This window comes from Phocoena phocoena, chromosome 4 (genome assembly GCF_963924675.1).
Source record: "Phocoena phocoena chromosome 4, mPhoPho1.1, whole genome shotgun sequence".
In the NCBI taxonomy this organism is placed as follows: domain Eukaryota; kingdom Metazoa; phylum Chordata; class Mammalia; order Artiodactyla; family Phocoenidae; genus Phocoena; species Phocoena phocoena.
Window position 1 is genome coordinate 11568903 of NC_089222.1, and position 25700 is coordinate 11594602.

Below are 25700 nucleotides of genomic sequence, written 5' to 3' on the forward strand. Positions count from 1 at the left end.
GTGCACATCTCCCCCATCATCTCTGGAGTGTTCCAGATACCAAACCCTTATCCACAGATGGGATGCGTGTCTGTTGGTGAAAAAAGAAGGGTGAAGAAAGACCAGTGACCCGTCTGCGAGTTGTTTCCTTCTCTCTGCTTCCTACTTCAGCACTCCCCTGATAAACTCTGTAATTAGGTGCTTTATGGAAAGATTCACTAGGATTTGTTTACTTGGCTTTTTTCTTCTTCCAGCATTTCTCAAGCTTCACTGTTAGCGGAAACTTTTGACTCCAGCAGCCTCATTTTGGCTTTGTAGATTTGGTTCACTTTGCAAAGAGGAGGTCACAGAAATTATTGGAACCTTTTCCCCGTTGATCTGAGAGCATCTTTGGGGAGCAGCAGTTTATGCCCCTCCCCCAACCCAACCACCAGCACCTGCAGGGACAATACACACCTCAACTCTCTCTCCCATCCATCCACTTCCTCTACAGAAACCTTAGCTCTCATTTCTGCTCTCCTAAAATGTTCTTCCAACTCTTCCTCCATCATACACAATGCTGCTTGCTTAATCTTCCTAAAATCTGTACTTCCATATCTTCTTTTATCTAAGACCATGACTCCCCTTTACCTCAGAAAGAAGGCCAGTCCCGTCCTGTAGCGACACACCCCTGTCCTTTCTTTCCAACCCCGTTTCTCACTTTCTGCTCCAGGCAGCACTGCAGGGCCCACATCACAGATCTATTCCAACAGCACATTCACCCATACATTCGCCAGGCTCGTGTTTACTGATCCAGCTGAATTAGCATAAACAAACCTCGCCTTCACATATCTTTTACCAAACTGACCTATTCATTATTTCCACCATGTAACTCATGCTTTTTTTCCATCTAGATCCTTCCTAATTTCTGTTCTCAGTGCCTGGAATGTCATTTTATCCGTTGTCCCATGACTAATTTTCACACAGCTTCAAAGACTCTGCTTACATGCTCTTTGCTTTTTAAAACTCCCTGATCCCTGACTGTGGAAGCAACTGAACTTTCATAGCTCTTCTCTATGGTTAGAATAAATAGCAGTGTTGGGTAGTTACATGCCCATAGACTCTAAGTTTCTTTTTTTTTTTTATTATTGAAGTGTAGTTGATTTACAAAATTATATGTTTTGGGTGTACAGTGTAGTGATTCACAATTTTTAATTAAAGGTTATGCTCCATTTATAGTTATTATAAAATATTGGCCATATTCCCTGTGTTGTACCATAACTCCTTGTAGCTTATTTTGTACCCAATAGTTTGTACCTCTGAAGCCTCTCTGCCTATGTTGCCCCTCCCCCTTTCCCTCTCCCCACTGGTAACCACTAGTTGGTTCTCCATATCTGGGAGTCTGTTTCTTTTTTGTTATATTCACCAATTTGTTTTATTATTTAGAGTCCACATTTAAGCGATAACATGCAGTATTTTTCTTTGACATTTCACTAAGGAAAATATGAGACTGTAAGTTTCTCTAGCGGATGTAACTCCAGCCCTTCCTGTGGTCAGTGGTCAAGCAAGTGATAAGCTCATGAAACTAGAAAAAGCCTTCTTTTCCTTTCGTGGACAGACCATTCTCAGATGTGTAGTTCATTTTCCTCCCTACTACTCCTTTAAAACAACAACAACAACAACAACACACCGTTCTGATCACTCTACTGGAACCTGGCGTTGCCTTGAGGGAAGAATCTGAAAATTCCGTCCTGTTTCCCAGAGATAGAGGATTTGCTTCTGTCAACTGACATTTAGTGATTTTTTTTTTCTCTCGTTGGAGAAATGCCTAGTAATCTAAGTTTGTGTTTGTCACCATTTCTTTCTGATTGTTCCTCAATGAAGCAAAAATAGCCCTACTGGTGAACGGCACATTCTCTCTTGTTTCTTTTCATAACTCAAGTTCAAACGGTGCTTTGTGTCCTGGGAAAAAGAAGATGTTGCTTCAACTCTTGATCTTTGAAGCTATCTAAGGGATTAATGAGTTGAAGTGAGATCTGTTACATGTTTATTATTTAAAAGAAGTGTGTATGATAGTTTTTATTAACATGTTTATTGTTTAAAATAATAGTTTATAGTAGACTCTAAACAGACATCTAATTTTTAGTGGCCTGATTTCAGCTCTGTCCATGAGACCAAAATAGGTATTCAGCTTACTGCTTGACATTTCATCTGAATAATTTGAGGATTAACCCTTTATGACTGTAACTCATAAAGCGTTACAGTGTTTGCTTGCAAACATGTTTTTTTAATGGCTCAGAAAAGGGTTCTGTCCTAGCCACTGTGAGATCAGGCAGGGTCAGTGTCGATGTCCTGACCGCGGTCATGGGGAGTGAGGAGGGGAAGAATCTGCCAGGTCATTACAATGGGTGAAATATTGGACTTGGGTTTAGGGTTAGTTATTCTGATGATGATGCAGTTGGATAATCTGTTCGCTCTTATCTCTTGCCTGGCATCCAGCCTCTGTGACTCACATTGGAGCATTGTGTATGGAACCCAGAGGCCAGGGACTGATGGCCCAGAGGTCAGATTCAGTCCCAAAGATGTTGGATTACATAATAGTAATAAACATCGTTTGGAGCCAAAATTTGACATTTGTGGCCACCAAAAAACATGGTGTAATGACTCCTTTAAAAAAGTTAGATTTGGCAACCCCGGCCTGGAGTTTCTAGTAATGGTTGGGATAGAAACTGCCCAGCTCACCATGGTTTCCACTGCTCCCATCGGCTCCCCAGTACGGGGGTGACTCGGCCATGCCACTTGACATCACCCGTGCACTGGGACTTTTCCCCTGGTGGGTCAAGTTTCTCTCTAGCCACATCGGTCTCAGAAATGGGAATGTGGAAGGGAGTCAGACAGGACTCTGTGTTTGGAGAGAAATAGGAGAGAGCATATTTCTTGGTGGACATGAAGACCATTTCTGTAACTTTTATATGAGAACAAAGTGATCGGGTTATGTCTTTTGGTCAAAAAATATCCTCTTTCACTCAGTGTTTGTGGACCTTTGAGTTTGCTTCCCTTGGTTTGACCTTCTGACTCTCCAGCTGCCTGGGGAATGACCACACAACCCTTGGCAGCTGTGGCAGTGGTGACATGAGGAGTTTGTGCACAGTTTTTATGACAGCTGATGTTTGTGTCTGAGTAATGAGGGTGACGTGACACGGAATAGGTGGTGTTTTATTATGGTCTGAAACAGCTCTGATGTCTGGGGCCAATCGTGTTGACCTCTGAGGTACTTCGGCATGTGGGCTCTTTGCTGCCCTGCCCTACGGTTAGGAAACGTTTGTGCACAAATGCGCAGCGTCTGAATCTGCTCTCGTGTGTTTGTTTGAGAAGCCTTTATCTAAATTTTCCTACGTGTTCATGTTCAGTTGTGGCCCAAGTCCCATTTATATGGTGTCACAGGAGCAAGGACTGTTTGGGATGTTGAAGAAGTTCCGGAGATGGTTGGTGGTGACGCTGACACAACATGGTGAATGTACTTAATGACACTGAACGTATGCTTAGAAATGGCTAAAATGGTCAATGGCATGTTATGTATATCTTAGCACAATAAAACATAAGAAGAGTGAGGAAACCAAGAAGCGGGAAGTATTTTTGAGTTTTTCTAACTGAAAGAGGCACAGATAGAGTTGTCCATTCTTATATTTCCTTAAGGTCTGGTCCTTTTTCTGGGAGGTTTGTCTTCTTCTGAGGGGCTAGGAGTCTACATTGTTGGTCTCTGCAAGTCCTTCTTTCCGTGTTTCCTCTTTTCCTTGGACGTGCTCAGTTACGGCCAAGGAAAATCTCCAGGAGAGCAGCCGCTGCAACACAGCCCACCTAGACCGTCGTTCTCCACTCTGGTTGCCCATTAGAATCACTGGGGGGTTTCTAGAGCCCCTTGGCCCAGGCCGTACCACAGACCAATTAAATCAAAATTTGTGGGAGCTCACCGAGTGATTCCAAGGTTGAATGCAGCCAGGGTGAATGCCCGCCTGAAGGGACAACCGGTCTGTTGCACAGAGCCCGGGGTTTACTTGTTGGCTTGGTCCAGTGCCTAAAGTTAGGGCACATCAATGGAGATATTCTTTTGTACCCCAAACCCAATTATTTCATTCATTGCCTTCATGTGATTTGAGGGATCTCTTACATAAACAGTATAGTCAGGCAGGGATGTTGGTGTAGTTTAGGACTAGAAACACTTACTCTGAGAATAAATATTACAGAATCAAAACAAACAAACAGGGCTTCCCTGGTGGCGCAATGGTTGAGAGTCCACCTGCCGATGCAGGGGACGCGGGTTCGTGCCCCGGTCCGGGAGGATCCCACATGCTGCGGGGTGGCTGGGCCCGTGAGCCATGGCCGCTGAGCCTGTGCGTCCAGAGCCTGTGCTCCGCAACGGGAGAGGCCACAGCAGTGAGAGGCCCGCGTACCGCAAAAACACCCAGAAAAAACCATACACATCAGAGATCTCTTTAGTTTATGCTCCCTCCAGGCCATTTCTGAGAAATGACCCAGCAGCACGGAGATGGTTTTTTTTCAAGGAGCCAAGCTACTTGGAACCCAAATCGGCAGATTGCTTTGACAGTCAGCCCATGTAACAGGATAGTCATATATAATATTAAATGTGAACTGATTTCTTCACACCTTTTTCTGTAGGGTGGATTAAATCCAGTTTCTCTCTTGGGATTTCAAGGGGATAAGTAAATTGAAGAGAAGATTGTAAATATGTTAATTGAAGCAATGGACAGGGTGGCTCCTACCCTCCCCTAGACATGCTTCCTTGATTTGATCCAGGACTGCACGCTCCCTTGGTTTTCTCTCTTCCCCCATGGTTGCTCTTTCTTTGTCTCCTTGGCTGCTTTCTCCTCTTTTCTCCCCACTGTCTTCATGGTGGAGGGTCCCCAAGCTCAGTCCTTGACTCTTCTCTCTGTATATTGATTGAGATCTCATTCAGTCTCATGCTTTGAATACCATGTAGCAGCTGATGACTCCCAGATTCACCTCTCCAGCCCTCTCTCCTGAAGTCCAGACTCGAATATACATTCAGCTCTCTACCAGATATCTCTCCTTGGCCATCTGCTGGATAATGTCAAATTCAGTACCTGGGAAGCCAAATTACTGATCTTCTCCCCAAGCCTGTGACCACTCCCGCCCCAGCCTTCCCCATCATAGTTGTGGCAACATCATCCACTCTCTCGGTGGCTGGAGCAAAAATCCTTGGAGCCATCGTCATCTGCTTTCTTCCTTTCACACCTCACAACCTGTTCTGTTCATAAGGAAGTCTTGAAGGTTCTACCTTGAAAGTATATCCAGAATCCACCACTTCCCAGCGCTGCTACGCTGCTACCAGCCCCCTTGGGGTCACCATCACCTCCCGCCTGGACCACTGGGTTAGTCTCTTAGCTGCCCCCTACAGCCAGAAGGTTTCTTTTAAAATAAACATGTACCCACTTCTATATATAAAATGGATAACCAGCAAGGACCTACTGTAGAGCACAGGGAACTCTACACAATATTTTGTAGTAACCTATAAGGGAAGAGAATCGAAAAAGTTATTTATATATATATATATAATTATAACTGAATCACTGTGCTATAACACCTGAAACTAACACAATATTGTAAATCAACTATACTTCTATAAAAATAAAATAAATCAGATGGTGTCACTTCTCTGTTCGACAAGGGCTTCCCCTATCATTCTGAGTAAGAGCCACTGTCTTCACCCTGGCCTGTAAGTTCTACACTCTCTGGCTCCCCTTTGGCTCTCCGACCTCATCCCCTGCCCCTGGTTCACTGAGCTCCAGCCACAGGGCTTTTTTGTACCATCTCACCTTAGGACCTTTGCACTGGCCGTTCCTCTGCCTGGAAGCTTCTTTCCTGGCTGTGAGCACGGTCACCTCCCATAGATCTTTATTACAAGTGTCGCCTTCTCAATGAGGCTGCCCTGACCACCCTCATAAAAACTGCAGCTTCCCACCACTCGTGATTCTCTACACCTTGCTGTTTCTTTTTTCTTTAACGCTTACCACCGTTGAACATACTCTCTGTACTCATGAGTATTTCTTGTTTATTGCCTGTCTCCCTCCACCAGGTTGTGAGCTCCGTGAGAGCAGAGATTCTGTCTCTTTTGTCTGTTGATGCTAAAGAAGAGTGTCTGGCACAAAGTAGTAGTGTGATCAATATTCGTTGAATGCATGAGTAATTAGGAACTATGAAAAGGGCTAGGAATGCACTTAACAGATGATAGAAGTAGATCAGCAGCTGCTAATACTCGTTGAGCCCGGACTTCTTGCCATGCCCTATGCTAAGGGCTTTACATGCTTTTGTCTTATTTAATCCTTACAAGGATGCCAAGAGATAGCTACTCATAATATTCCCATTTGACAGTGAAAGAAACTGAGGCATAGAATGTTTAAATAAATTGTCCAAAGGCACACAGCTGGGAAATGATCCACCTCTAGTTAGGTTTAGGACCTGCAGCCTCTAACTAATAAATCTAGAGGAAATTATGGAGGGGAGGTATGCAGGGAGACAGGGAAGCATGTTTCATTGTTAGCAATGCTCTTCTCAGAGTGTCTGCATTTAATCTCAGTGTATTTACTGTTAATTTTTAGATAAGGGAGGCTTTGGCAGGTAGTTAATCCTACATCTCCAGAAGTGCATTCTGTGTCCCTCTTTTTTTTGATTGTTTAGACCCAGATCTTTCTGTCCCTTCTAGAAGTGGAAGCCAGTGGGCTTCAGTCCAGGTGGATGTTTGGTGGTTTCCAGTATCCTTTTCCAGGACAAAACAAGGACATGTCCTTTGGGGAAACATAAGTGGTGTTTCCCCTATCCCACAGGAGGGTGCAGATCCCTGCTCAGCCGGTGATGCATCTTAAGGATTCTTAGGAACTTGACTGACTGCAGGACATCTACTCCCCTGTGCTGTGGTCCCTTGGGGGCCAGGCCATGGTTCCTGGACTCACTTCTAGGGCATGTCTGCTTCTTGATGCCAGGGTGGTCCTTGCCCTCTGGGACATGAAACACTCATCATCTGTCAGAGGCTCTTCTCAGGTGTCTGGCTGGATCTTGGGGCCTGAGCCTAGAGCCAGCCACCAGTAGGAGGCCTGGTCTGAGCATGAAGCTGCCGTGTCTTCCTGCTCGGCAACTGCATGAGTTTTCTACTCTCTGTAATAAATTACCACAAGTTTACTGGTTCCAACAACATACATTTATGATCTCAGTTTCTGTAGCTTTTCTGGGCTCTCTGCTTCAGGTCTTATCAGGCTGCGGTAGAAGTATTGGCTGGGGCTGCAGTCTCATCGGGGGCTTGACTGGGGAAGGGTCTGCTCCCAAGCTCCATTTGGTGGTGGGCAGAATTCATCTCCTAGGGCTGAGATCTGTTTCTTGATGGCTGTCATCCAGGGACTGCCCACACGGTGCCCTGGCAGCCTGGCAGCCAGCAAGGACAGGGTCTAGCTCTCATCTGCTAAGGTGGAGTCTTATGGTGTCACGTCATCACGAGAGGGATCTCCTATCCCTTTGCCTGGTTCTTTTGATTAGAAGCACGTTGCAGGCCCTGCCCCCACTCAGGGGGAGAGACTCTACAAAGGCATGAACACCAGAAAAGAAAGGTCATTGGGGGTCACCTTAGAACAACCACAGTCACTGCCCTCCCTCCACCCAACCTCCCCCCAGTGCTGAGAAGCCCAGATGCTCCCACTGGCAGCCCTGTAGGCAAGCTTCAAGCTTTGTGGATTTGATACAGTTCTTCACAGGGCTGCTGGCAGGGAGGGGCTTTCTGTGTGACTGTGCCACCCACCCAGCTCTGGCATCACCCCTCACAGAGTGCTGACTTGAGGGCTTGGGCATCTGTCCTCGGAGTAGTCAGGGGTCCTTGCCACACCCCTCCCCTGCAGCTGCTCTTCAGTGTTCCAACCCTTTCATTTTAAACTGTGGAGGTAATTCCTGTAAGGCAGGGGAGACCTTTAGTTACTCACCTATTCCTCCAATATGCATGGCTTTGCTTTCAAGTGACCATAGGCCGAGATGTGAGTTTTCATGTTTCATCTAGAAAATTTGTAATAATGCCTATTTTTGTCCACCATTTGTGCTTCTTTCAGTTCAGATGTAACTGAGTTAATTATCTGATGAAATGAACCAGAGCTTGCTTTCCTCCTCAGAGTACTTCTTGTTCTAGAAGCAAAGCTGAGAGTTATTAGATCCTGTACTAACAATTATCCCTTGTGCGTCTAGCGAGTCTGGCCTGTGAGTTGTTTAAAGACAGACCCGTCTTCCCTCCATTCATTTTATGGGTGTTTTACAGAGTGGATACAGTGTTGACTTACTTTATTTTATTCTTGTGGTTTCTTATTGAAGGATTCTTTTTTTAAATTGAAGTACAGTTGATTTATAATGTTGTGCCCCGGAGCAGCTAAGCCCATGCACCACAACTACTGAGCCTGCGCTCTAGAGCCAGCAAGCCACAACTACTGAGCCCGCGAGCCACAACTGCTGAGCCCGCGAGCCACAACTACTGAAGCCCGCATATCTAGAGCCCACGCACCGCAACGAAGAGTAGCCCCCGCTCACTACAAATACAGAAAGCCTGTGTGCAGCAACAAAGACCCAACACAGCCAAATATAAATAAATACATTTATAAAAAAGCAAAACAAAAAAATAAAATAAAATGTCAGTGGGTATTTATAAATAACCTTGTACAGTCTGGTGTTAGTCCCTGTGTGACAGCAGTGGGGATTTCACATCCTATTTTCCTCTTCCTATTCCTGTCTTTGTTGTTTGAGATGCCACACGATGCATATGACAGTATCTCGACTAAGTCTTCTCTTTCAAAAGTCTGGAATCTTCTGCTTTAGTTCCTCTTAGCATGTCTTTTGTTTAGGGTGGGGAGAGAGTAAGAACATGGGGGGAAAAGGGAGGACGTGAGTCTAATCTCTGATGAAGCTTTTAGGCGAGAAGGCTGAGGTGCAGAATTGGTTGATTCTTTTGGAATTAGTTTATTCCAGTTTGGCCAGTTTGGAATCAGTTGATTCTTTTACATTTCAAAAGTATGCACCTCAGTCCCTACCCCTGAAAGGATATGTTAGAGAGAAAAATAAAATAAATTCTTGACATTTGCTTACCCAATCACAGTTGCACACCTGGGGAAAACCAAATCCTCTTTAATTTTTCCACTTTTGAATTTCGTGTGAATCATGCTCAGATGGTTAATGGCAGCATAAATTGCTTTGAATGATATATGACTCCTAGAAGTTCATCTTTAAAATATTATAGCAAATAGGCATTCAGAAACTATTTATTTGGTGGGATATACGTGTCTCAGGAATTCAGTATGAAGGCACCCGTCCTGGCTACACCTGCTCTCACAGGGGCTGCAGGGGCCCCTCCTCGGTAGGTACCCTCCTAAGTTGGCTGGGAGGGCCCTGCTCTGCCCTCAGCAGTGGAGAGTTGCTGTACACGTGGTGTGAGCCCTGGAGAGCCCGGCCCTGATCTCCAAGTCCCCCTTCCCACGAGGAAAGGGCACGGTCTGCCGGCCCTTGACTGACGTCCACTTCCTGTTGTCTGACGTCCGGCAGGGCCAGCCAGTCACCTTCAATTTCTGGCAACCACGTGGCTCCCAGGAGTCCCTCAGCCCCATAGTGTCACCCAGGGGTCCCTCAAAGGAGTGACATGGAGTGGTGGGATTGCTTTCCGGTGACCACTTGCTGCTGGTTGTCCCAAGTGCACCCAGCATTGAGTCACATGCACATCTATATGAGGGGGATGGGGAAGCAGCCCCACCCCCTGGTCGGGGGGCAGGGCACGCTGGACACCTCCGTCTCAACCGCAAGGTGTTCGGTGTTTGCTTCAGACAGCCCTTCACGTCCGCTCTCGTCCCAGGATTTCTACTTCAGTTGCCTTATATTCTTTTCTTCATGCATCTTTAGTTTTGATAGATTTTGCTGGACTGCCCTCTGTAGGGGTTGAACCCTTTAAAAGTCTTTTAAGGGCTTCCCTGGTGGCGCAGAGGTTGAGAGTCCGCCTGCCAATGCAGGGGACACGGGTTCGTGCCCTGGTTCGAGAAGATCCCACATGCCACGGAACGGCTGGGCCCGTGAGCCATGGACGCTGAGCCTGCGCGTCCGGGGCCTGTGCTCCACAACGGGAGAGGCCACAACAGTGAGAGGCCCACGTACCGCAAAAAAAAAAAAAAAAAAAAAAAAAAAAGTCTTTTAAAAATTAATTTTTAATTTTCTAAGTGATACGTGAATATATTCTCTTCCAAAAAAGTGAAAAAATTAGAGATACAGCCAAAGTCACTTTTGATCACCAGCACCATCCCCGCTCGATTCCCACACTGGCCTTCACCATCCCCCCAGAGGCCACTGCTATTATTGGTTTGCCAATGGGAAATATACATTACTGGAGTGTGTGTGTGTGTGTGTGTGTGTGTGTTTGTGTTGTTTAAGGTATAAACCTTATTGTACTAAACCCATCATTCTATAATGATGTGTTTTCCTTGATGATATGTCTTGGAGGTCTTTCCATGAAGTATTAATAGGTCCATCTATATTATTTGAGTTGTTAACCATAAATTATTTTTTCAGAACTGCCTTTTTGACAGTTACTTTCAGGAAAGAAATTAGGATTTCATTCAACACCCAGTGATTCTTTTTTTTTTCTAATATGTGTATAGTGCAAAATCTTAACGTGTGTGTGTGTGTGTGTGTGTGTTTCTCTTTTCAGATCTCAGAACACTGATCTTCACAATGAAGGCTACATCTTGGAATTAGATTGCTATTCTTCCCTAGACCACCTGACAGACCAAAAAATCATCCCAGAGTTCATTAAGAAGGTGAGTGCTACAGTCAGGATGCAATTGAATGGGCTCGCTGAGCACTTGCCTGAGTGAATGGCTGGGGGCTGGCTGAGGGCAGGTGGGCTGCACTCCCCAGGCCTGTTCTGACCTGGGACTTTGGGTGGCCTCGTGGGGGGCAGTCCATTCCCACTCAGGCTGGCCTTGGCTCTGGAACAAGGTGGCTTCCCCTCCTCCCAGGATGGCAGACCCTGTGTTTTTAGGGCTGGAGTGGCGTTAACAGCTGACAGGCCTGCCGGCCCACTGCCAGCACCCCCTTCAAATCCTCAGGGTGGTGTGAGCCCCTCAGATCCCACCTTCCACTCCCCCTGTGGGTCTTCATTGTCACGAGCCCCCTTTCTTCCCTAGAGCGGGAGCGTGCCACAGTCCAGTGACCACTGGCATGCGATCATAGCAGGGAAAATTTCCTCGTTGCAGGGGGTTCATTTTCTGCCCTGAAATATGTCTGGGTTTGAACTTCTCTTTGAGCCATATGAGGTTTCCTGTCTAATTGCAGGGTGAGCTGAGTTTCAATACACTGACGTTTACTGCAGGAGGAATGTCCTTGCCCAAACTGGGGCTAAGTTCATCGCTTAATGCTTGCCTTGTCCTCCCCTTCCTAGTCTCCCAAAATAATTGGCAGTTCCCCCCGCCCCATCATGTAGAGGTGATTGTGGTTTGTCTGAAATCCAGTCAATCAGTGAATTCTTTAATAAATATTGTTGGCTGTTGTCAGGCCAGAAATAGTACTAGGTGCTGGCACGCAGAGAACAAAATAGCCGTGGTCCCTGCCCTCGTGTCCTCACAGTGAAGGCTCTTCTGAACCCGACTCATGAGCATGACTGGGAGGGAAGCAGCAGACAGACAGGGTGTGGTGTGGGAATCGGGGAGGCGCCTCGGGCTGAGACAGTAGGATTAGGCCTGATGGGGCTGCAGTGGGCGGGTTGGGGTCCCTCCGAACAGAGGGAGAAGCATGTGTGAGGGCCTGAGGGGAATGAAGAGAAGATCAGAGGACCTTTGGCAAGAAAGGGGCCATGAGGGATGGAAGGAAGGGCCAGGACTCGGCTGTGAAAGCAACAGGAGGCCTTGGAGAGAAGTTCTGCAGAAAAGTGGAACTGAATGGTCCCTTTAAACAACCAGTGATTCTATTTTTTTTTTTTTTTTTTTTTTTGGTTCACTCTGTGCCTCCCTCTCTTCAACATTTGTGGAGTGTTCAGGCTCTACAAGGCCCTGGGAATAACCACTCGGGTATGATGGGAGCCGAGACCCGTAGCCCAGGAATCGGATGACCTATTAGGTCAGACATTTGGGTAATTTTACTAGGGCGATGGAGACTCTTTCTGCTATGGTAGAATTCAGATCATTTTTAAGAAGTGGGAGGAAAAGCAGTTTCAGTTCACACATGCCTAACCCTGAGAACATGGGTGCTTTCATAACTCAGAGAGATGTCTGTATAAATAGGGCCATCTTCTTTGGATTGCTGCAAATAAAATGTCCTCATAAACTTGGTAGGGACATTCTAGAGGTGGGATTTACCCCGTGATCTGAGCACTGGGGAAAAATAGTTGTAGAAATGGTTTTGTAATTAGACTCAGATGCTTGGAATATTTGAGGGGCGGGTTGGTAAGATGAGGGCATCGGCTCTGGCCATACTATCAAACAGGCTCTTTTAAAAACATGTGATTTGGCGCTTTTGTCTTAACCAAACCAGATCGCTGCGGGACTGACCCATTGCCTTGTGGCTGTATCAGGTCATAAACAGCCTGCTGAGTGGACGCTCAGATGCCGTGTGTCTGCAGTGCCTGCAGTGCAGGTGGGCGTCTGTCCCACAGAGGACAGAACCTCAGAGTTATGGTTTATATGCCCTGAAGGACATCAGCCACTTTTGTGTTAACTTTTACTTTTATCCCAACATTCTTTCCCCCCCACTGATTTTGTGTGTGTGTGTACACATGGCAGTATCTCATGATTTATTCAATAATTGGTTAAATCGATCATTGACACCTGCTCATTCTATGTATGTATAAGAATTCTGTTTTTAACATTAAAAAAATTATTTTTTTTATTGAGGTATCGTTGAAGTTTCAGGTGTACAGCACAGCAATTCAGTTATAAATATGTATATGTATATATACATGCATACATATATACGCACACACACATATATTCTTTTTCATATGCTTTTCCTTTATACATTATTACAAAATATTGAGATAGTTCCCTGTGCTATACAGTTGGTCCTTGTTGTTTATCTGTTTCATATATAGTAGTGTATTTATGTTATTCCCAAACTCCTAATTTATCCCTCTCCCAACCTCCCTTTGCCTTTGGGAACCATGAGTTTGTTTTCTGTGTCTGTGGGTCTAGTTCTGTTTTGGAAATAAGTTCACCTGTATCTTTTGGTTAGATTCCACATATAAGTGACATACGATATTTATCTTTCTCTGTCTGGCTGACTTCATTTAGTATGATAGTCGCCATGCGATTCTGCGTTTAACATTTTGAAGAGGATACACTTTAAAGCCCACTGTGCCATCCTGCCTCTGCCTGGGCAGCAGGCACAGGGTGCCTCTGTTCCCCTGGTTTTCAAATACAAATGACTGGGTTCAGGCAGACTAGACAACTTGCACACTCAGATAGCACTGAGATTTCTGAGCTAGAACTGGTCTCCAGATGTGTATCTTGGAGTCTCTCACCTCTTTTTCTCTCAGTAGAGACATAGTTCGTGGTTGTGGTCAGCAGAGTGGAAGGGAACCTCCCCACTCTGGAGAACCCAGGTGTTGAGGTGGCCTGGCCATGTGGCCCTGCCCTGTCGGTCCGTGGCCGGGGGCTCCACCTGGGAGGATCTAGTGTTTCTGGCTGTCACTGCTGGCTGTGGCTCTAGTTCTAGGCCAGTGGCCGTGACAACCAGGAGAAGAGGTACAAAATGATGGGACTGGGCCCCCTTCCCTATGCTCCCCTTTTCTGTTGTTGGACATGATTTGTGGAGAAAACACCACCTCTGGTGCAAAGAGGAGAGGAATGGGGGCCTCTCTGCAAGGTCAACAGCTGTTGCAGCTGATGGCTGAATTGTACACGTGTGTACGTTTTCCTGTCATCACACGGGTCGAAGACTACAGGAGTTCCCTGGGAAGAAAGGAAAAATTATTTTGTGTATTTTTAGTAAATATTTAATGAATAGCTTGGTCCCTATATATATGTGTGTGTGTGTATATATATATATATATATATATATGTGTGTGTGTGTGTGTGTATGTGTGTGTATATATATATATATATATATATACACATGTGTGTGTGTGTATGTGTGTGTGTATATATATATATATATATATACGTGTGTGTGTATGTGTATAACAAGTGGTGACACCTGTTAATTGCCATTCACTTAGACCAAGATGAAGCTGTGTCACTGCAGCTACTGCCTACAGCCATTCCTTTTTTATCTGGGTCATTATTTTGTGTGAAATAATGGCTCCCGTCCCTATGACAAGTAGATCCATCTTACGATGAGACGGTAATTAACTCATTTTGTCACTGTGCCATCATCCAGGATAAGCTCATATTCTTCTCTGCACAGTAGAATTAAACTCAAAGTGATTAGAATTTTTCTTTTCTTCAGAACAATGCCTCAGTGTTGTTTTTCCACCAAATGTTTTAAATTAGCAGAACCTTTGGTTAGAGGACATGGTTGGAGGGAGGGAAAGGAGATTTCATTATTTTCCACAATGAGGAAAAATAAAATCATCTGTATCTGTGTCATGTAAAATTAGCTGAAGATGCCATAATTCACAGCCCCCCTTTATCACGATTTCACACGGAAGGTGAAGGGAGCTGTATAAAAAAGATGGCTCTCTTCCTTTCCGTGTGGCTTAATGATGTTCTGAGCACTTCGGCTGATCAAATTAAACCTGGGCTACTGCGCTGTGTTCTTCCCCCTGGTGTCCTGCTGTGCTCCATCCAACTGACCCTTTATGTAAATTATTTATTAGGGCCCACAGAACATTTAAGATGCAGTTTTATGGGCAGACTTGGAGGGAATACATTTTCCAAGCCCTAGAACCGAACGCTCGAGAGACAGTTGCAAGGCTGGGAGCACTTCGGTGCTGCCTCTGTTCCTTTGAGACAAAGGTTCAGCCTGCCAGGTGACTCCCAGAGCCTGTTTCGTGTGGCTGGTGTGTTTGTGGGACCCTTTGGAATTTCTGTTCTCCAGAGCTCCCAGAGGATTGTAAAGAAGACAGGGTGATATAGAATGAAGAGTCTACACGTTCGTCTTCGAATGACTTTACATTCTTTGGAGCTTCTTGGGAAAGTGTCTGGACGTTTCGAAAGCACTTTAAAGTTTGCCAAGCCACGGCACACATTTTCTGGTTGGTGCCGCACAGTATTTCCGTTCCGGGGGCCACGCTGGCAGTGATGTCTCCCTTCTAGACCGGAGGAGACAGCTCAGAGAGGACGGGGGCTTTGCCAGGGGCTGCGACTGCAGAGCAATGGGGCCTGGCCTGGCCTGCCATGGGGTTGGGGGGGAGCGGGATGGCCCCAGCAGGTGCCTGTGGAGCTGGAGAGGAGGGTCTGGGGAGGGTCTGTGGCCTGGGAAGGCTGTGGAGACGTGAGCTATAGGATGGGGGCTCTGAGCAGCGAGCGATGGGTGCTGGCGGAGGTGGAGGGGCCTGGTGGACAGTGCTGTTTCTGGTGTGGACGGGAGCATGGAGGAAAGGCTCAAGGCTGAGAAAGAGCCATGTCCTGATTGGCTGGAGTTTAGGATGGACAGTGGGAGGAGGAAGGCTGTTCTCGGCACCGTTCTTTTGGTTACGTGAAAGGGAGCCCTACTCAAGCCAGCTCAGGTGAATTGGGGGTGAGGTTCCTTCCTCTAAAGATGCAGGAAATGGCCTGGAGTCTCAGGCTCCAGGAACTCCAGGAGCAAGAATTCCCCTGGGGCAGGAATACAAGGGAAAAAAAAAAAAAAAGATGATTTGGTCTCTCTGTCTGTATTATGTGCTGCTGGCTCCTATTTACGAATATATAGGTTAATTTGAATTTTAAATGGGATTTTACTCCACAGAGGGAATCCCTCTAGATGCCAGGCAGACCCTGTGCTGAAGGGCTGTTACAAGCACTATACCCTTAACCCTCATCTCTGCCTTCTGAAGCCTTATCCCCATTTTACAGGTGAAGAAACTGAGGCACAGAGATGCTATGCAGTTTGCCCAAAGTTACACCTGGGAAAGGGAGGACTGGGGTTGGAACCCAGCCTGTCTGGTCCAGGGGCCACACTCCTGACCACTGGGCCCTGCCGCCACTTCTGTGGAGCCCTCAGGAACTGGGAGGGAGCCATCCAAGCCAGAAGGCCGGATTGGGCATGGGAGGCAGTTGGGTGTAACCGTGTCTGGTACGTGGGGACAGATTTCGGAGCAAGTCCAAGGCCTCCCCTGAGTGGAGTCTGGGGCTCCAGGCCTGGCTGCCCAGGGGAGAAAGCCACACACACCCCTGCCATTGTCCGGGCGAGACTGCAGGGCCTCACCTTCAGACCCTCAGCTCTGGGCTCTTGCTTTCTCAGATTAACTCCTTTTATGATGGACCTGAAAGACCTACTTAGAACTAGGTTTCGGTTTTCACTGGACCACGGAGCCTTGGGAATGAAGACATCGAGGCAAACCCCTGCGAGGTTCTGTGTGGGGAAGCTCAGAAACTCAGTGGCCTGGATTAAACTACAGGCATTGCCCTTCAGAAAACCAAACGATGCTGCTTCCATCTTGTCCTAAAGAAGAGAACCCGACAGGTATTTCAAATCTCAATGGCTCCTTTTAATGAAACAGAATATCTCAAATCCCCAGGACTCTGAAACTTTGCCTGTGGTATCTAAATGACTCATCGTTTATTCTGGCTAATTGTTGAGTATTCGGGGCTTCATTTCTACAAGTGCTGTGCAGGGTCTAATTTTAATTAGTGCGAGATGCCGACTGAGAGTGAAAGGGAAATTATATTAAAAAGGCTTCCCTTTCCTCACTGCACCCTCATCTACTCTCAGACCAAGGGAATCGTGACATTTTTTAAAAGGCTGCCCTGGTAGGGCTGGGGGAGAGGTTAAGGGAAAGTGGAGTGTGGTTCTAGCAGTGAGGGTAGCCTCGGCGTGGAGGGAAGTGGCTCAGGGCTGGGGCTGGACAGAGAAGGGGCTGAGGCACTGCGGGGGATGGGGTGTCCTGTTCCCTGTTATGTCTCCAGAACTTAATACATATTTGTCGAGTGACTGAACAAATTGAAAGAGAAATGCAGAGGAAGAATCATTAAGACTTTGTGTCACAGAGGAGGGAGGGGAGCCTAACGTGACACTCAGGGGACGGAAGTGTCAGGCGGGGTCATTTGCAAGGATGGGGAGAAACACACAGCCCGAGGGGCCGTTTGGGGGCGAGAGGTGATGAGGCTGGTGACGGGCATCTTTGGGACCAAGGGGACAGTGGGACCCTCTGGGAAACATTCCAGAAGGCAGGTATGGTTACACTGGAGCTGGGGAGGAGGTGGGGAATGGGGACGTAGTTGAGGGACAGGTGAGATGGTGGGGAAGTGATTCAGGGGGTTGTCTGCGGGGCACATGCCCATCTCAAGGGCCTCAGCCCATTGCTGCCTCGTCGAAAATACAGACCCAGGATCCTAAGGTCTTCTGTTGCTTGGCTGGCTCGTTGGCTGACTTTGTTCTAGGGAAGTGGATAATGTTTTTTATTTTGTTATTGGGAAGTCTTGGTTTCTCAATGTAAGCAGATAGATCCATCAAAGAACTGCAAGATCAGGCTTCCCTGGTGGCTCAGTGGTTGAGAGTCCGCCTGCCGGTGCAGGGGACACGGGTTTGTGCCCCGGTCCGGGAAGGTCCCACATGCCGCAGAGCGGCTGGGCCCGTGAGCCATGGCCGCTGAGCCTGCGCATCCGGAGCCTGCGCTCCACAACGGGAGAGGCCACAGCAGTGAGAGGCCCGCGTGTGGCAAAAAAACAAAAAACAAAAAAAACCCTGCAAGATCTAGACCAGATTCTCAGATTCTCTGTAGTGAAGGACCAGGTTTTGTTTGTTTTGTTCTTTTCCAGTTCATTAAGGAGGGATGCTTTTGTAAAATACAGTGAAACATGGTGGCAACGTTGAAGAGCTAGAAAAGTATATAAATGCTTTCTCTTGTTTTGTGTACCTATCTTGTCACAAACTGGTAACAGAAAGTTGGTGGACCAGCAGTGGGCCGAGGACCACATTTTGAGTAGCCCCTGGCTAAGGTGGTGGAGACGTGGACAGGGTGAACTCGTGATGGGAGAGCTCACTCATTCCTGCAGAGGGAGAGAGGAGAGAGCTCTGGGGAGGATCCAGAGAAGGAGAAAAAGAAATGGCTTTTAAAAGAAGCACGGGGAGAAAGGGAAGAGCGTGATGTCCCAGAATCTGCGGGAAGAGACCAGGGAATACCGTAACAGCAGGAAAGAGGTCAAGTTGGAACCCACTTTGGGTGGGAGGTCGCCCACTGCGTTTGACCACTGGAGGCCACTGATAAATCTCACAAGAGCAATTTTTAAAGGATGGGGCAGGCAGAGACCCCTCACATTCTGGGTTTAAGAATACAAGTATAGATAGAGGCTAAGACAGGGTACAGGTCGAAGGAATTCTTGTTAGTTTGTTTTGAATAGGAGAATTGAGCATCTCTAAAAGCTGAAAGGTACTGATAGAGAAGGAAAAGTTAACGGAAGTTAGAGGTGATAAAAAGCAGAGGCAGGGGCTTCCCTGGTGGTGCAGTAGTTGAGAGTTCGCCTGCCGACGCAGGGGACACGGGTTCGTGCCCCGGTCCGGGAAGATCCCACATGCCACGAAGCGGCTGGGCCCGTGAGCCATGGCCGCTGAGCCTGCGCGTCCGGAGCCTGTGCTTTGCAACGGGAGAGGCCACAACAGTGAGAGGCCCGCGTACAGCAAAAAAAAAAAAAAAAAAAAAAAAAAAAAAGCAGAGGCAGGTCCAGGGTGGGGTGATCTGCACTTGTGGGACGGGACACCCTCTCCCTTGAGGCCGGGGTAGGAGGCAGGAGGGCCTCCCAGGCTTAGACGCTCACAGTGGAGGGAACAATGCAGGAGCTGCTGCCTGGAGGCCTGTTTGCTTATAAAGTTCCTTTTCTGCTCTTTTCCCTGGCCTGTGAGCTCCCTGTTCTGTCCTGGGAGGTTAGCTGAAGTTAATTTGATCCTGAGGGGAGGGAGGGCGTTGTGTGCTTGTCTTGATCACTCCGCCCAAAATGAGACAAACTCTTATGCTTCGTTTTTTGCCCTGTGCGTGAACTTAAGACCCAGTACCGGTGGCCAAGGTTCACCCATGTTTCTGTGACCAGACCTTTGAGGTGTTGTCTGGGGAGGCCTTAGCCAGTCCAGGTACCATCCCTGGTCACAGGAGGCTTACAGCCCAGCTGAGAGCAGGTAGTCACAGGGTGGAGGTCTCATCACAAAGGGTATGTGCTCCGGAGTGGAACGTGGTGAGGGGCCCTGACCCAGGCAGGCAGTGGGAGGAGAGGGTGGTGCACTAAGAAGTGGGGTTTGCACTGAGATCTGAGGGTTAAACAGGTGAGAGAGAGTGGAGGTAGTGGGACCTGGAAGGACTTGGGAAAAGGCCAGGAGGTGGGTGGGGGGCATGTTTCGTCAGAGGAACGGGACGGAGGCCGTTTTTTTTTTTTTTTTTTTTTTTGTGGTACACGGGCCTCTCACTGTTGTGGCCTCTCCCATTGCGGAGCACAGGCTCCGGACGCGCAGGCTCAGCAGCCATGGCTCATGGGCCCAGCCGCTCCGCGGCATGTGGGATCCTCCCAGACCGGGGCACAAACCCGTGTCCCCTGCATCAGCAGGCAAACTCTCAACCACTGCGCCACCAGGGGAGCCCACAGAGGCCGTTTTGACTTGACCGCAGAGATTGGAGGGTGAGGCTGGAGAGTCAGGACTCACGTGTGCAGGGCCCACAGGTCAGCAGCAGGATTTGGGTTTTTCTCCCAAATGCAGTGGAAAGCCGCTGGGGGGACGGCTTTTAGGAGGAGCTAGAGAATGATACCAGATTTACATTTTGGAAAGATCAGAACGGCTGTGGGGTAGAGACTGGATGGGGGGCAGGGGTGGGTGCGGTTAGGATCCTGTTGGAGTGTCTCTTTGTAGATGGTTAAGTTGTAGCTTAGCTTACGGTCAGAACAACATCATGGTGGAGATGTGGTTGGATTTAAGGACTGCGGAGCCAGGGGGATCACCAGGGCTGTTTACGGATCGAATAACGGCATGGTCGGGAGGGAGGGACCAGGCTGGTTTGGCCTGTGTAGCTGAAGGAATGGAGGCCTCTGCCGAGATAAGAAAGTCTGTGGGACAGGCCATCGTTTCTGTGGTCCAGGAGCTCAGGGCAGTGGTCTGGGCTGGAGATACCGGCTGGTAGATGGTGAATGATGCCATGGCCATGATGAAATCACTTAGGAAGGAAGGGAGGGTGTGAAGGAAGAGGGCCTCCATGGGAACCCAGAGGAATTCCAACATTCACTGCTGGGCAGAGAAAAGAGGCAGAAAGTGAGTGGCTAGAGAGGTCCAGGGGAAACTCGGGGAGGGCGGGTGATGGAGGCTGAGGATGCTTCAGCAGGGGAGGGCTTGTCAACACTGTTGGTGCTTCTAAGACTAAAAATAAGAAATAGCCATTGGTGGGATGGTGGAAGCTATTGCTGTGGCCCCTCCCCTCCCGGTACATACTTTACAAGGCCTGATCCAAAAAGCCTTTGGGTTATAATTAAAAACCACTGCCCGGGGCTTCCCTGGCGGTGCAGTGGTTGAGAGTCCGCCTGCCGATGCAGGGGACACGGGTTCATGCCCCGGTCCGGGAAGATCCCACATGCCGCGGAGCGGCTGGGCCCGTGAGCCATGGCCGCTGAGCCTGCGCGTCCGGAGCCTGTGCTCCGCAATGGGAGAGGCCACAACAGTGAGAGGCCCGCGTACCGCAAAAAACAAAAACAAACAAAAAAAAATCCACTGCCCTATACCCTGTAGAACTCACGTGTGTTCCTGTGTTATTCCCAGGATGGTTCTGAGACTGTTGTTTCGTTTGTTTGTTTTACTTTTAAATTGAAGCTGTTCTTCCTTTCTTTCCACGGGCTTGCTGAATTCTCTTCATTGTTCTCCTTAATGTGATTTTTTATTAAGCAACTGAATTTTAATATCTGACTTGAGGATTAGAACTTGACCGTGTAAAGCATTGTGATTTTATGTAATTTTTAGCATTTGGATCACATGTCACATAAAATAAAATAACAGAACTTGTTATCAAAAAATCAACTTGGGATTTTTAAAAGTGGCATTTAGATGCACACAGAACAGAGTGGCCTGTTGCTGAGTCTGTGGGCAGCCTGTGGCCGTCAGCCTGCCTTCCTTTGTGGTCTCTGCAGAGAAACTGCTCCAAATCCAAGGAATCAGAAACTCTTCTGGAGGCTGGTGGAGAAGACAAAACACTGGAGGGGAAACAGAAAGTAAACCGGAGCAAGGTGGCAGGTCTGTGCCCAAGAACACTGTGTTCTAGAGAGAAATTAGGCCTGGGCATCAGGCTGTCCTCTCAGGAGGACAACTCTCCTGGGTTGCTTTTGGCATCTTGGGAAGGCTACTCTCTCCTCCATCCCCACTTGTTGGTAGGAGGTTGGAGGTGCCAGGGCTCACGTGACTTCACCTGAGGCCAGGTGTTTGGGTGGGCTGTAGGCCAGCCTGGGAGCTCCTGTAGGTGAGGGACAGATGTCTGCTTCTCCAGGACAGCACTGTGGCCTGGGGGCACCTGAGATGTACTTGGCTTCCATAGCTGCTGAAATAGGCCCCAGAGGGAGTCTGCGACGGACAAGGTGGGATAAAGCAGGTTCTGGCTCCCGTTGCCTCTGAACTGTGCTTACAACAGACAGTTGTGTTCCTTTTGGGCTGAGGGTGAAGCCAAAAGGGCTGAAGATCTGAGTGAGTTCCTGCTAAGCCAGCACTTCTTGATGTGTGCTCTTCCTGCAATGTTCCTTGGAAATAGAGGTTCTGGGGACTTGGTTAAGAATCCGCCTGCCAATGCAGGGGACATGGGTTCAATCCCTGGTCTGGGAAGGTCCCACATGCCACGGAGCAACTAAGCCTGTGCGCCACAACTACTGAGCCTGCGCTCTAGAGCCCGTGAGCCACAACTACTGAGCCTACGTGCCACAACTACTGAAGCCTGTGCGCCTAGAGCCCACGCTCTGCAACAAGAGAAGCCACTGCAATGAGAAGCCCGTGCACTGAAACAAAGAGTAGCCGCCACTCGCCACAACTAGAGAAAGGCTGCATGTAGCAATGAAGACCCAACACAGCCATAAATAAATAAATAAAAATAGGTTCTGCAGTCCAGAATGTTTGGGAAACAGGCAGGGTGCAAGCCCTCTTGACGGTCATGATGCTTCTTAGAAGAGTCAAGGCTCTGACAAGGTCTGCAGTAAGAAGCCTGCTTACTTAGCTTAACTCAGCATTTCTCAAAGGTCATTTAAGAACTTTCCCCTTGTCTCTTCTCCTCGCCAAACACCTGTTTATGTCGTGGAGCATACTGGGGAAAATGCACCTAGTCAACGAGGAACTCATGGAACACTTACAAACCATGGACAATCACAGGTGGTCAGCAGATGGCAGGGGCCGTCTTCTCCCTTTTTACAGTGGGTCCCTAATACTGATTGTCTCCCCACCACACAGAATTGCCATAAGCCCACATGAGTAGAGTACTTGACTGTATTTTCTTGGTTCTACTAAAACAAGTCCTTCGGTCCAGACTCTTCGGGTAACTGTGTTTCCTAATCCTTACCCAGACCTCCAATGGAGGGCGATTAAAACTCCCTCCTCTCCTTTGTCACCCCAGAAAGATACGTGCTTGACACCTCTGTCATCCCTCTGCACCTTTAATAACAGACATAGCAATCTCCTAACACATCGTCAGCAAAAACTAGGTCCTTGGGTCTGGTGACAGCTGTGGAATCGTCGATAGCGTTTGCTCTGCTGTCTGGGTCAGTTCCAGCTTATCTGACCTCGGTCTCTTGGACTTTTGCTCCTCTTTTCTACTTTTCCCCATTCCCCCACCCCGGCCCTGGACTTCTTCTACCATAGTTGTTAATCAGATCTTCAAATATATTGGCTTTTCCAGCTTTGATTCTCATTCTTTTATCTCTTCCCTTTGGTCCCTAATCAAAAGTGGCGTTTTCAAACTATTATATATAGAATGGATAAACAACAAGGTCCTACTGTAGAGCATAGGGAACTATGTTCAATATCCTGTGATAAACCATAATGGAAAAAAATATGAAAAAGAATGTATATGTCTATATAACTGAATCACTCTGCTATACAGCAGAAATTAGCACAACATTGTAAATCAACTATTCTTCCATAAAATCTTTTAAAAAGTGGCATTTTATTCCTTAGTTACGCTGTCCAATAAAAATATAATTTGAGCCCCTGTGTCATTTCAAATTCGCTAGTAGCCCTGTTAAAAAAATAAAAACAAAGGTGAAATTAATTTTAGTAATATATTTCGTTTAACCTAATGGATCCAAGATATTATGTTTTCCATGTGTAACGAGATATTTTATTTTTTTACCAACAAAATCTTGGAAATGTGGTATCTATTTTATACTCGTATCACATCTCCATTTGGATGCCAAATTTTCAGTAAAGTGAAGTGGCCTACAAAATAAAGTTGTGTTTAACAGAAAAATAGTTTATGCACTCTGGTTTTTAAATTTAGTTTAAATTCATTAAAATTCAAGACAATTAAGAATTCAGCTCCTTAGTTGCACCACCCACATTGCCCATGCTTGATGGCCATGTGCGGCTGGTGGCTACTGTCTGGGACGGCATAGTTCTGTAGGATTCATTTATTTAAACAATTTTCAGTTCTCCGTGTTTTCTAAATTGACAGAAAATATGTGTGATTATGAGTCTTGTCAGCCACAAGAAGAAGCATTTATTAGACAACTGAAAGAAAATTTTCCTCATGGAAAGATCCAAAACATACGTTGGGGTCAACTTTACTATATAGCCTTTGAGGAATATATTTGAAATACATCTCCTTTCAGAATATTAATTATTAATTTAGTTCTTCATGCAAACTTTAAATTATCTAAAAACACATAAATTTGGAAATAGTGCTTTCCCCGCCCCATGTTTATATTTCGTGAAACAATTTTGTTCCAACCCTTTTCATGCATCTTTGCCCTTAGTGTCTCTGTCATCACCAGAGGGACTTCTGGGAGTTTCTAACACAGGTTTCAAGCTCATCGTGTTTACTTTCATCCAAATTGTGTGGAATTCGGCACTCTTAAAATTCATGAATGATGCTATCACTGGAAACTCTATCCTAAGTCCTAAGTGCCCATTCATTGGACATTAGGATCGTTTTTTCTTATCCAGCTCATACGTGAATGAGAAATCACCATAATGCAACCACTTACTCTGCGTAGCTCTTTTAAAAGTCTCTTTATTAAAAATAACGTAAATACAGGAGAGTGCATAAATCGTAAGTGAGTTTGCACAAAATGTACTCACCTGGGTACCAGCACCCAGGTCAAGAAACAGAACAGCTCAGGGAACCTCCGATGGCCACTCCCATCACCCTGCCTCCTTCTCCTCCTCTAAGGTAGCCTCTGTCTAGTTTCTAACACCAAAGGTTAGCTTAGCCGGGTTTTGAACTTTATGTAAGTGTAATCTTTGTAAATGGCGTCTTTTGCTCAACCCTCTGTCTGTGAGATTCATCCACATCCCAGTAGCACATTTGCATTCGTGCATAGAATTCCTTGCAGTGTTTTGAAAAGCGATCTCTAAGAAGCATGCTTACTACAGCTCCCCCCAAATTTTGTTTCACGCTATAGGAATTAATTTAAGCTTTATGCTGAATGTATTTACCTCCTTTTAAAAACTCAAATGCATCAGATGACTTCAGTAAACGTCCCAAATCAGCTTTGACTGGTGTGCTTTCCCCAGTCAGTATTTGTTGTTCAAAATAAAGTGACAGAGAGTCCTTGTCTTGTGAGAGACTTTGTAAAAGGCTGTAATGTGTGAACTAATTCGCTCTTTCCTGAGAAATAACATTTTGGAGGGGGGAAAACCCAGGGGATATCCAGGTTACATCCTGGAGATGCAGCGTGGGATTATGTATGCACTGTGTATTTCCCCCTTCAGCTCACTGTGAATCGGGTCACCAAGTTGCGTTGGTTGCGTTGGTTCCCCTTTCAGCTCACTGTGAATCGGGTCACCAAGTTGGTTATTGCATTCGGTCTAACTCTTGGCAGGGACATCACTTTTATGAACCTTCTTCCCCCCGAGATACTTGCGTGCCTACTCCCTCCCTTCCTTCACATCTTCACTCGAGTTCGCTTTCTCAGCACCCTGCCCATCATTTTATTTATTATTGAAGTATAGTTGATTTACAACATTGTGTTAGTTTCAGGCGTACAACAAAGTGATTCAGTTATATATATATATATATATATATATATATATATATATGTAGATATATATTCTTTTTCAGATTCTTTTCCCATATAGGTTATTATAAAATATTGAGTATAGTTCCCTGTGCTATTCTGTAGGTCCTTGTTGGTGATCTATTTTATATATAGCAGTGTGTATCTGTTTAAAGAGCACCTTAGAGAATTCCCCAGTGGTCCAGTGGTTGGGACTCAGTGCTTTCACTGCCGGAGCCTGGGCTCGATCCCTGGTCAGGGAACTAAGATCCCGAAAGCCAGAGGTGCCATCAAAAAAAAAAAAAAAAAAAAAAGCACCTTAGCCCCCGTCCTCCCCACCCTAGTGATTCCTTTCACTCTATCTGTCTTGTATCTGTACCTCTTTTGCCTCTGAAGATACTTTACTAATTTTAC

The 25700-nt window shown here is 46.8% G+C and overlaps 1 protein-coding gene across 1 annotated transcript in view; it reads left to right on the top strand.

Annotated features, from left to right (window-relative positions):
- The window catches only part of RFTN1 (raftlin, lipid raft linker 1), a 194732-nt gene that overhangs the window by 90314 nt on the left and 78718 nt on the right, over positions 1-25700 (top strand). The window contains exon 3 of the mRNA XM_065876692.1: positions 10709-10817. Within this exon, the coding sequence (XP_065732764.1) occupies positions 10709-10817 (109 nt within the window). The remainder of the gene's footprint in view (positions 1-10708; positions 10818-25700) is intronic.